At 37.5% G+C, this 12,430-nt stretch overlaps 1 protein-coding gene across 1 annotated transcript; it reads left to right on the top strand.

Moving 5' to 3' along the window:
- The first annotated feature begins 8,095 nt into the window (after nucleotides 1–8,095).
- On the top strand, nucleotides 8,096–10,024 carry LOC104608709 (putative glycosyltransferase 7). Its single transcript, XM_010274767.3, has one exon. It carries the CDS (start codon nucleotides 8,256–8,258, stop codon nucleotides 9,636–9,638), a length of 1,383 nt encoding a protein of 460 aa, XP_010273069.1. The 5' UTR covers nucleotides 8,096–8,255; the 3' UTR covers nucleotides 9,639–10,024.
- The last annotated feature ends 2,406 nt before the right edge of the window (nucleotides 10,025–12,430 follow it).

Below are 12,430 nucleotides of genomic sequence, written 5' to 3'. Positions count from 1 at the left end.
CCAACCTTTTCTTTGCATTAAATTTTGTTTGGCTAACTAATTGAATCCAAAGTTTGGAACTGTTTGAAATTTGATTTTGCAACAAATAATTTTTTTAATATGAGATGAAAATAAATAATTTACCCCCCCACCTTCATATTATTTTTAAGGATAACTAACAAGTGAAACCATTTTTTCATCTAGGTGGCCGAGTCAAATAGGTCAACTTGGGATGCCAAAATTAAATAATAAAAAATTTAAATATATAAAATAAGTAGAAAAATATATAAATTTTCTTAAAAGAATACTTTTAGATACATCTCTAATATTATTTATCCAGCATATTAAACTAAGGAAAGTGTGATAAATAAGAATTATATTTACTAACAATAGAAATTGAATATAAAAATGAAACTAATATCTAACCCACCCCATTGATCAGGACAAGCGGTCTAATGGTTCAATTGGTTAGACCACCATGTTGACATACAAAAAGAAAGTCATAAATTTTGTAGAAAAATTGGACATTTCTCTATTATTATATATTAATAATAAAAATGATAAAAATTTTGTCAGACCCAAACTAGTACAAATGATAAAAATGACGCATTGATCAGCTCAAAGTGGTTTGGATTGAAAATAGTCTCAAAAGTGTGTTCATGTTGAGAACATTTATATAAACTATTACAAATGGTAAGTTTTGATTTTTGAAGCTCTATGGGTCGAAAGACAACAAATTCATCACAACGCTATGTCTTGATTACTTTACTTTACCACATGGGTTCTGCTAAGGATATGTTGTTATTATAATAAAAGTTGCCACGTGTGCTGTAATTGTACATTAAAATGATGCAGAGGCATCATATCCACAATAATCACCATCATTTAAGCCTTATCCCACCAATTATATGGGTTACGACGTACTTGCTACATGGGGGTTCTTTTAATGGCTTTTCTAGATCAAAGCGTCAACCCTCCCAAACAGGCCCTGCATGTTTGCCTAACAGACCAAATATTCCCATGTATTGTAATTACCATAATACCCCCATGTGACAAAACAAGAGCACTGGAGGCCCTCTTCAAATATCAATTGATAATTGATTCGTAGTGACAATGTTTAAGCCTTTTTCCAATTACGTACAATTTATATATACGTTTGAACTCAAGAATTACGTACAATTTATAAATAAATAACATTTTATTTGTTCACAAAAAATAATTGAGGATACCACTCAAAAAATAATAGACTTAATTAAGGCTCCGATACTCTGAAATCTGAATTAATTTATGGCAAGTAGCCAGTTAAGGCTCCAGACAACAAATACAGGTCTTGTGTAGTTGTGTCTGTGATCGAGGCCCAGACAATCCCTCCGGAATATTCGGTTTTTTTTTTTAATTAATTAATAAAGGAAAGTGCTAAGAACACTTGAGTAGCATGATTAATGTAGCTTCACTCCATTTGTGGTTCAACTCTCCTTCTCCCCCTTTAATGAAAATTGCTTAATGTTTTATCTTTTCACATAACGAAATAAATTTGTTCAGACTTCAGATATAAATAAAAATGGGATTTTTCCCATTAAAAAATAAAAACATATTAATAGGATGCAACTTAGGTCGGATTGGATGGAGAAACTATTAAAATTTAATGAACCCGAACCGTATAAAATCGGGCAACCCGATTTGCAGCCCTACATGATCTTGGTAATATTTTTATTTACCCGGCATTAATTAAAACTAGTTCCTTATACAATTAATTGATTTTTCCGGCCATTGTTATACTGTATTAATTTTTTAAGAAGCAAGTGAACAATGCCAACGTCATAGGCTGAGACCTTATAAATCACAAAAGGACAAAAGTATAATGCCCCATAATCACTTTTTATCTGGACATAGGCACAAAGACAATGCTCTGTTAATGTCTTCCCTTTATGCTTTAATTCGTGGCACTGGCACTTGGCAGAGAAGGTCTGTGTGCCTATTATTTGTTTATTTTAGTTGGCTGAAATCTGTCACGTGAACTGTTAGTAGTTGAGAAGAAAAACATGTGATCACTGATCACTTATCACTTTACAGATATTATAATTAAGGCTGCAATTTGATGCTCGGGTTAGGGTTGATCTTTCGGACAATTCGACCCAATTCAAACCTGATTCTATATTATTTGTTTAGATGCATGATAGTTGTATAGTTATCATTACATATTATCATTTATTTCATTTAAGATGATCACTTCACTTAGTCCTAATTGAAAATAATTTATTCTTTATCTTCTCTTTGTTGTTTGTCACCCATAGCTTGTTGCCCATAACATATCTATTATAAGTCATCACAATAAACTATAGTCATTTCAAACACTTTTTTTTTCTGAATTTTGTTACTAAAAAACCAATAAAAACATCAACAAATAAATACTAACAAAGCATAAGAATAATATATGTAATGAAAGTTGAGTTAAGATCTAAAATTAAGAATTTCTACAAGATTTTATGGGATGGGAAGAAGGTTGGGTTGGGCTGGACCGGAAGTTGACTATGGATTGAATTAGGGTTGAAGGAATTTAGTTAGGGTTAGGGTTGGGTAAGTCAGGTTAGGTTAGAGTTAGTGTTGGAGGTTTATAGTTTAGGGTTTAGGGTTAGGTTAGTGTTGGAGGTTTATAGTTTAGGGTTAGGTTAGTGTTGGAGGTTTATAGTTTAGGGTTAGGTTAGGGTTACCGCACCATTTAAATAACAAATCACCAATTCACACGTTCCAACGGTAGAGGGAGAGATTTTGGCACTAAACCCAGAGCATTATATTTAAGGGTAAATTAGAGAAATCCTTTCTACTATGGGGTCAATCATAATTACCTTCCTCAACCTTTTATTTTCGATAAAGACCTTTTCATACTATGGGGATAGTGATAATTACCTTCCTCAACTTTGATTTACGACAAATTTAAACGAAGGAGTGTGTTAAATTATCAAAATATAAATTTCAGCTTTCTTTATTTACTTTTCCTTATATTTTTGTCTTGAATCATAATTGATTAAAAAATATCTCTATTTTCTCAAAAAAAATCAGCTAAAAGAACAATAATCATTTCATTGACATAGAAAAACAAGTTTAAATATTAAATTCTACCAGAAATATGAAAGGATCTATTAAGGCAACTTAGCTAGAGAACTTCAATATTATGTTTAAAAATTTAATTGAATCATAAATCATTCAAATAAATAAGAAAATGATAGTTTGGGAGTTTAAAAATATTTTAAACAATTGAATGAAAATCTTTCTCCAAGCTAACTGATGGAACTCTAATAGAGGGGGTATTTGTCACAAAAGTAAAAGTTGAAGGAACATCTTTGTATAAATGAAAGTTCGAGGGAGGGGAATAACTGTCACAAACACCATAGTAGAGGATGTCTTCATCGCAAATGAAAGTTAAGTGTTTCATGGAATACAATTGAAAGTTAGGTATCGCATAAGTAGCGGTGCAATTAGACGTCACACAGTTATTGCCAAAAGAAACCGAGGCATCACATAGGATGATTGAGCAGAAACGCCCTCCTGATTCAAGAAACGTCATTTGTTGAATGCTGCATGATACCTCTTGTACGTAAAACCCAATACAAGCTGTGATGTTCCTATTTCAAGTTTAATTCATACTATCAAACAAGATTTCTTGAACAAGTTGAATAGACTATATATATATATATACACAATTCAATAGGAACACTACCAAACACTACTTAGGGGGTGTTCGCCATTCGTACTTTTGTTTTCTGAAACGAGAAAAACTTTCATGTTGTCCAAGACATTGTAATAGCTCACTTTCTTGCTAGTGAATCAGAGGCCGATCTGGTTCCTTGTGCACATGATTCATGATTGTAGCAGTTCCGGATTCCTTATTATTCCAGTATGATTCTATGGCAATCAATCGCTACAATGCTAAGTTGATGACTAGGTTCAATTGTGGTTTGGTTTTACCTTTATGGCTCTCAATGATAGAGTTTTGGGATTTCCTTCAATTCGTACTTTCATTCTCGATCGGATCGACCCTTTTTGCGATTTGAGGTGCCTCCCAATCTGCCCGAGCTTTGGCAACATTGATTGATATTATTCCCATAGAATCCTGCTTTTGCGTCAATAATTGATTTATGTATGGTTGTCACGGGTTGGCTTTATTTTATTCTTTGAACTAGGAGGGATTTGGTTAATTTGTGTTTGGATGCACGGTTGCTAACTGGCTAACGCTCTCTCCCTTTTGCTTTGGCCTTTGTTTGTGCCCATCACCCATGTACCCCTTTTCTGGGCTCATGTCATAGTTTTAAAAAACGAACTTTAACCACCAAATCCTCAATGGAACTTATCAATAAAATTATATGTTATTAACGCCCTGTTTGTTTTTCATGAAGTTATTTAATTGGATAAGTATTTTCTTGATATTTATTCAGGTAAATGTATTTATTCATGTTTTTTTATTTTTCAGATAAATAAAATAATGACTGTTTTAACTATAAAAATCTATTATTAAAAGAGACAATTTTGTTGTATTCAAGTAAGTATTGGCAAATGGGTAAATGATATCTAAGGAAAATCTATTTTCTATGGATTCCACATAAATACAAAAAAAATAACATTGATATATTGATCAATTTTTCCTTCTCTCAAAATCTAGAAAAAATAAATGCCCCCTAAAATGAAAAAAAAAAGATGCATATATATATATATATATATATATATATTGCTGTTATTAGGTTGGTCCTGAACATGTCTGTCTATCATTGAGGAGTCACAAGGCTCACAACTCACAAGAAAATACAGCAACTATGGACCATGGTCGCAGAAGATATGAATTCATGCATCATTTTCAGTACTTTGAAAGAATAGATATGCAACTTGTTATCAATTGTTCAAGAAATCTGATTAAAAATTACAGTCTCACTGAGACTATTAAGTTGATTAGTTAAGGGGATTTATTGGACCGCTGGTGGCTTATGTTCATCATAGTACGGACGGATGAGAAGTTATGGGCCCCCTTCTGGTCGATTTTGTTCCAAGATATAGGTGGATGTACTAGTCGCATGTGAGGGCTTTGTTGTCTCTGTTCTCGATAGAAGCATGTGAAATCTTGAAAAAGGACAGAGGAAGAGATAGATGGGAGGGTGGGGGAGGGATTAGACACGCCCACATGACTTCTTGGAAAATGAAGTATCGTTGGAGGGAAATTTCGCCATGTCTCCTTAGGCTGTGTCCAATCACGACTGTATATACCAGTGTTCTTTATACATACATATAGATAGACATTAGATGAGATGAATTGGTAGCTGTTTCATTGGCTGTGTGATCCATCATTTTGCTCCACGCAACCATAGGAGCATATGGCTCACAACCATTTAATCTCTCATTTACATTTATGACCGGTGCCAAGTTAAATGATTGGTATCATAGCAAGTAAAACTAGAGGTGAAAATGGATCGGATCATCAGCCGATCTGATTTTATTTGGTCAAATTCGGATCACTCTTGATCCGATTTTTGGATTTAGATTCGGATCGAGATCCCTCTATTCAATTTTATGTGTTATATATTTATAAATATATATAATACATATATTTGTTATTTATTTATTTATAAATATGATATTTATATTGTATTTTTATAAATTTGCTATATTATTTATTTTTTATAAAAAAAATATGTATATATATATATATGATAAAAATAATTAAAAAATATTTGTATTTTTTGTTTTTTCTTTATTTAAATTGATATGTTTTATTTTTAAAATAATTTATTAATTTTTAAAGAAAATAAGTCGGATCAAATCAAATCCAAATATCCAACTAGATTCGAATTCATGTCAAGTCCTATTAGATTTGATTGGATCGGATCCGATATAATCAATGTCGGATAGCGAACAACTAAGATTGAGGTCACAACATACTAGTAAACCATAAGGCTCAGATCGGAATGAATATAGATACAAATATGTAAAGCGTAAAACTTTCATATTTTATATTATTTTGTATGTATTTGTATTGCACATATGTGTTATTTATACTCTTCCAAAATTGAATATAAGAAATCCAGATTTTGTCGATCACATAATTTATCCTTATTGATGATGCGCGATCTGGAAGCTCCTAGCTGGAAGATGACCTGGACCTTAGTCATGTAGCGAATTGGACCAAGCTGCAAGATAGAGGATTAGAGCACCCGGGGTGGTTAACCCAGCGAGGTCGCTCTGATGCTTAAGTCAGTACTGTATCGTGATTGCGAGCTAAAATTTGAGGGCTAGAGAGCTTGGGTGCAAGTAATCGCACGTACCTGGACCATGGAGGGATTGATGCCTTTATATAGCTAAGTTATTGTGGGTTTCCCAAAACAGTTCCGAGATCTGCAGCCTAAATGGATGAGATTCGTTTCCGCTTTAGTCGGGGAATAACGTATCAGTCAATGAACCTCATTATCGCCGCCCGATTCGGACGGGAGAAGATAAGGCTTGCCATTATGCAGTATGATCCCATAATATTTGAAGTTTGCTGGGAAGCTATTGGGATTTATTATGTATCACTTCGGTTCCCAGGCCCCAAACTCGATTAGGCGCCGAAGTGGCATTACGTTGAAGTGACCTTACGTCGAGATGACTTTATGCCGAGTTTCGTATACCGCTGACTAAGCTTCCCTTACTGAGTTATCATACTACAGGCAGATCGCGTCCATGTAACTTTTATTTAATAGGTCGTGCCAAATTACACCCCATCACGTATACCGTTCTCTCGTGAATAAAAATAAGATTAAATCCAATTTCAACTATTAAGTATTGGTCAAGTTAGTTGTCCATTTTTCTAAAATTATCCCCACATTTTTATGTTTTTAAATTTAATGATAAAAGAAGCTTATATTTATTTTTGTTATTATTTCTTGAAATGGGTAGTGAATGGTCAATTAGTCATGACGGTCCAATTAAAATGATCCAGCATGGGGGAAAGGTAACTATTTTTAGATTGCAAAGGCAATGCACGTTTAAGCACGTCTTGTAACCATTTATCCGTGTATGATGATTGAACTGTACATCTTTTATTTGTCAGTTGTCACGTCACGCTCTCTAGATTGGGCTTTTGCCGAGCTTAGAACCGGATGAGTTGGAGCTCGACTATCCCATACACCTGAACTGGATCAGGCCGACCCATTCGAACAGCCTTACAATATGAGGCTATAAAGGCGGTTCAAATGAACCTTGCAAGGACTGAATCCGGTTTGGTGGAAAACTGGAAATACTGTTTTAGTTTAACACGTTTAAGCACGTCTTGTTAGCTCTGCTTAACATAGTAGTAGACTAGTAGGTGCTAAACTGTTAATGAGTAATATGGGCCTTCCCTCGAACACCTGAGGAGTGAGGACACAAACGGTGCTCACGAGATGGGTCCCAACGAAACCAACCAAACGCTTGTGTAGTTGTGTTGTGCTTGTGCGAGACTCCTCCCGCTCTTCCTATTTATTTCCTGATAAGATTGGATTTGGGAATTGGGAATTTGGAGGAGACAATCACGGGACTACCTCAACAAGAATCGGGCCTTAACCCATTCCTACCGTAAGAAAAGAAAAGGAAAAGCGTTCAAAGTTCATTCTTCAAAGCTAAAGCCAAAGCTAAAGCAGTGGTCTCAAGTGTCGGCAGATAAGATACTGTCTACGTGTCAAGATCACAGAGGCTCATCACCAATTTTGACTAATGGATGTAGTATTTTTAAGAGAGGATTCGGGACCCACGCCCTTTTCTTAAATGTTAATTAATAATCGTTACCCACACCACACGAACCACGACGTCCCCTACTTTTACCTCCTTTAAATTCCTGATGCCTTCTATTCATTCTCTCCTCACACCGACGCTTATTAAATGACATTGTTCCTCTGATTCTGATTGGATGTATACAAGTTTATCGGTCATTGTCGAAAAGACCGTTGGATTGGAACCTCTATTTCGACAAATAAGATTACATAGCAAGGATCTTGTATCTGACGATTTCCCTGTGGGCCAGCTTAATTGAGAAGACTGTGTACTAAACTGTAAAATCGTAACTGACCAGGGACTGTATCGTCACGCCACTCCCTGCCAACCCACATTATAAGAAGTTAAGAAGCAAGCTAACAAGTTGTGGAAATACTGCTTTAACACGTTTAAGCTTTGGCAATTTATCAGAGAGAAAACAAAAACCGATCTTTACAAATGTCTACCCATCTCTGCTATTAAAACAACCACCACAGTGAGGAGAAAACCCTCTGGGCCTGCCTTAAATGGTTGCTCCAGAACAATCTCCACTCCATACCGGCATGGCTAAAACCCCATTTCGGACCAAAACCTCCTCTTTCCTCACGGACGCCATTCTCTTCGTTGGAGGAGCAATGGTGGCTTTGCTACTGGTCTGGTCTCTCTGGTCTTTCGTCGAGCCTACTCCTAACTCTTCCCCTAATTTTTCTTCTCCGGTCACCCAGCCAAATGCCGCCGTCTCGGAGGCCTTCTCTGCAGAGGATTGCGCTGAAATTGCTGCCTCGGGGTCGGGGGTTAACCTCCGTCACGACACCCCTGCTCCCACCTTCTACGACGATCCGTATCTCAGCTACACCATCGACAAACCCATGAAGAACTGGGACGAGAAACGTCGGGAGTGGCTGAAGCACCACCCATCCTTCATCCCCGGGGCAAGTGAGCGAGTTCTCCTTGTGTCAGGATCGCAGCCGTCTCCGTGCCGTAACCCCATCGGCGACCACCTGCTCCTGAGGTTCTTCAAGAACAAGGTGGATTACTGTCGAATCCACGGCTACGATATCTTCTACAACAATGTGCTGTTCCACCCCAAGATGAAATCGTTCTGGGCGAAGATCCCGGTGGTCCGGGCGGCAATGATTGCCCACCCGGAGGCCGAGTGGATATGGTGGGTGGACTCGGACGCGGCGTTCACGGACATGGAGTTCAAGCTGCCACTGGAGAGGTACAAGGAGCACAACATGGTGCTCCACGGGTGGACGGACTTGATCTACGACAAACGAAGCTGGACGAGCCTGAACGCGGGCGTGTTCCTCATCCGAAACTGTCAGTGGTCGATGGAGTTTATGGACGCCTGGGCCAAGATGGGGCCGCAGACACCGAACTACGACAAGTGGGGGAAGACCCAGAGATCAACCTTATCGGACAAACTCTTCCCGGAGGCGGACGATCAGTCGGGTCTGGTTTACTTGCTGCTGGAGGAGAAGGAGAAATGGGCGGACAAGATTTACTTGGAGGGGGAGTACTACTTCGAAGGATACTGGTTGGAGATCGTTGGGACTCTGAACAACATAACCGACAAGTACGTAGGAATGGAGAAAGAGATACGGGGTTTGAGAAGGCGACACGCTGAGAAGGTGATGGAGCACTACTCACTGGTGAGGGAGCCGTTTCTCAAGGCTGCCGGCAACGGCAGGGGAAGCTGGAGACGGCCGTTCATCACCCATTTCACCGGGTGTCAGCCCTGCAGCGGGGAGTACAATCAAATGTACTCCGGGGACAGTTGCTGGCAAGGCATGGAGAAAGCTCTGAATTTCGCCGATAATCAGGTGTTGCGTAGCTTTGGATTCATGCATCGGGATTTACAGGATTCTTCATCCGTTTCACCGTTGCCGTTTGATTATCCAGCCTGACCGGTTCATAGTTCATCATAAGTGATGGTAGATGCCAAAGTAAAAAAGAAAAGGTATGTTGTAGTATATCTGTTACTTTCAGACTCGTACACAACTTGCATGACTCTTCATGTGCAAAGTGCAAATAGCAAGCAAATCATGATTCATGACACATCAGAATCAGAATCAGATGAATGTATGTAGATGAAGATTTTTACATTTTATGGTTACGTGAAGGATCCAAATCCAAACATGTTTCTGTTGGCTGTTGGGTAAAAAAAAATAGAATTAATCGGATTCGGACCAAACCCCAAAGTCCAAACCGAACTTTTTTCTATTTTGTTTTGTTGTAGGCTGTCTGTAATTAATTAGTTTTATATAGTAAAGTATAAGCTGGGTTGGAGGAAGCTTTGGCTTAATCGCTTTCTAGAACTAAAACAAAAATAAATAAATAAAGGAGTGGGCTACACAATCTCATGCTTAAACGAGGGCTTGATTGAAGGATGATTCCTCACGTGTCAGCATGCTCTCTCTCTCTCTCTCTCTCACTTTCCAAAGTCTTTGCAGGAGAAGTAGGGAAAGGGTGGATGATATTTCCTTTTGACCAGGTCGTCCTCTCATTTCATTTACTCTTTTATTTATTTGATGGAACTTCCACTTGTCGCGGCGACACAAACTGCCGTTATCATAAGAGTCTGTCATACCATATTACCATAATACGCAGTGTTCAAAAATTCAAATCAAAATTAGTGGAACCGAGAGGTGTTTTTTATTTTTTATTTTTTATTTTTTTGCGATTAAGACAGTCGTGATAAGACTTTAGAGTTTAGACACAAATACAATGCGCTTTATTAATCGTCTTGAAAACTGATGAAGATTACTAGATTAGTTTCCTACAATAAGGGCAGTGGTCCCGTCACTCTTGATCTTGAATCTCTCCACCTGTCTGCTCAACCACTGACGGCTGACTTACACCGATACCTTATTTGTTTGCCCACTTGCCGGTTGCCACCTGGGATTAATGCAGAATTTCCGACAAGTGTAATCGCTCTCAAGTCAAAATCAAGGGAATCCAGAAACTGATCTGCGTTTTCTTTCGGTCGGGTCTGCCCATGCTGTGGACCAGTTTTGGGTTGGACCCGTCTAAATCAAAATCAATTTGGACAGATTGGAGGGTCAATAATATATATTAAATCGGATCGGTCCAGACTTAATGATCCAAAGTATTTATTGGAATGGATTGGACCTAATTCATCCATAATGATTTTATATTGGATTACATTGAATTGAATTGATAAAAGATAAGAATACAAGTGTCAATGTACCAGGTTTGGGTTGGAACCATTCTAGATTAAAACTAATTTGAACAGATTTGATGGTCTAGATGTTGAATTGGACCAGTCTAAAATGGTTCAAAGTATTCATCAGATTAGATTGGACCTGGTCCAACTGTATTGGACTCATATTGGACCAAATCCAGTCCACTTGACACTTCTAATTGTTACTAACTAGTATAGAAAATTGTGAAAAATAAAGAAAATCCATGAAGAAAAAGTGCAGAAATCTTTTTATCATCTCCAAAGATTCATTCTCAACAAATGTAGTTTTTTATATCAATTTTGGAAAACTGTGCTTATGGCCCTTCATCGTTCACCCCCTGTATCTCTCTCTAAGATCTCAATCAAACGAAAAAAAAAAAGGAAAAAAGAAATCACCCTCCCCCCCCCCCCCCCCCACTTTGAAATTTCACTTTAGTATCTTGAACTTTGGTTGTCAAGTTAGTATCCGAACTTTAAAACGTGTCACTGCAGTATCTAAACTTTCAAAAAGTGTCAAGTTGGTCCCTGTCATTAATCGACCATCAGTTATCTGTTGAAAATATCAAAACTACTCTTCAAAAGAAGACACTGTTCATTATCTTTTACCTTGACCCAGTGCCCAATCCTATTAATGAATCGGTGTCGATCCAGGTCAAAATAGATTTGGTTGTGAAATGAGAGTTTTAATCAATTTGAAACAACCAAAACTGATCCAATCCAATTATCATTTGGACATGGTAATACAGACCAATGCCCTATATAACTGGGCTAGATTGACTTAATTTATTGGGTTTGCTCGACCTAAAGGTGCAAGTTGGGTCGGATTAGGTTGGGTTGATGTCAACGCTAACCCAACCCAAGTTGTTGAGCCCCCAACCCTAATACTTTGGGTTGGGTTAGGTTTGATTGGGTTGGGATTAGTCTCAAGTTGGCCTTATTCTCTACATCCTTTTGCCAAATGTAATTATTTCCTATACCCAAAACCTAAAGTGGATGGAATAAACATAGATGGACATTGAGGTGGAGATGAAAAATATACATGGAGAGGTAATATATAAGTGTTGATTTTTGGACTATAGGGGGGCATGGCTCCCGTGGGTACTTTGGCTCTACCTCTGTATGGATGCATTGTTGCATTACATGCAAGCATGAATAGTGATTGTACACATATATGAGTATTTACATGCATAAATAGATATTTATATGATATCTATACATGCAAATATTAAGTTAAATTTGAATTGGGTCAGATTGGTCAAGGCCTCTACCCTAATCGAACCCAAGATTAAGTTAGGTTCATATTTTTTTAACCCTAACCCTAACCTACTTTTTCGGGGTGGATTTGGGTTAGCCCAGCCTAAGTTGCATCCCTAGCTCGACCCATTAGCAGGTCAACACCACATATAGTGCATGTTATTTTCGATTGTCCCTCATTATAAACACCACAAATTTGTTTTTCTTAAAATTACCCCCCGTCAGAAATCTCCTCATTGT

Source organism: Nelumbo nucifera, chromosome 5 (genome assembly GCF_055504915.1).
Source record: "Nelumbo nucifera cultivar China Antique chromosome 5, China Antique-T2T, whole genome shotgun sequence".
Taxonomy (NCBI): domain Eukaryota; kingdom Viridiplantae; phylum Streptophyta; class Magnoliopsida; order Proteales; family Nelumbonaceae; genus Nelumbo; species Nelumbo nucifera.
Note: the sequence above shows the minus strand (reverse complement) of the source record. Positions and strands in the feature narration are given on the sequence as shown.

Excerpts from the sequence above, each read along its gene's own strand:
- LOC104608709 (XM_010274767.3), top strand. The coding sequence starts at position 8,256 with ATGGTTGCTCCAGAACAATCTCCACTCCATACCGGCATGGCTAAAACC.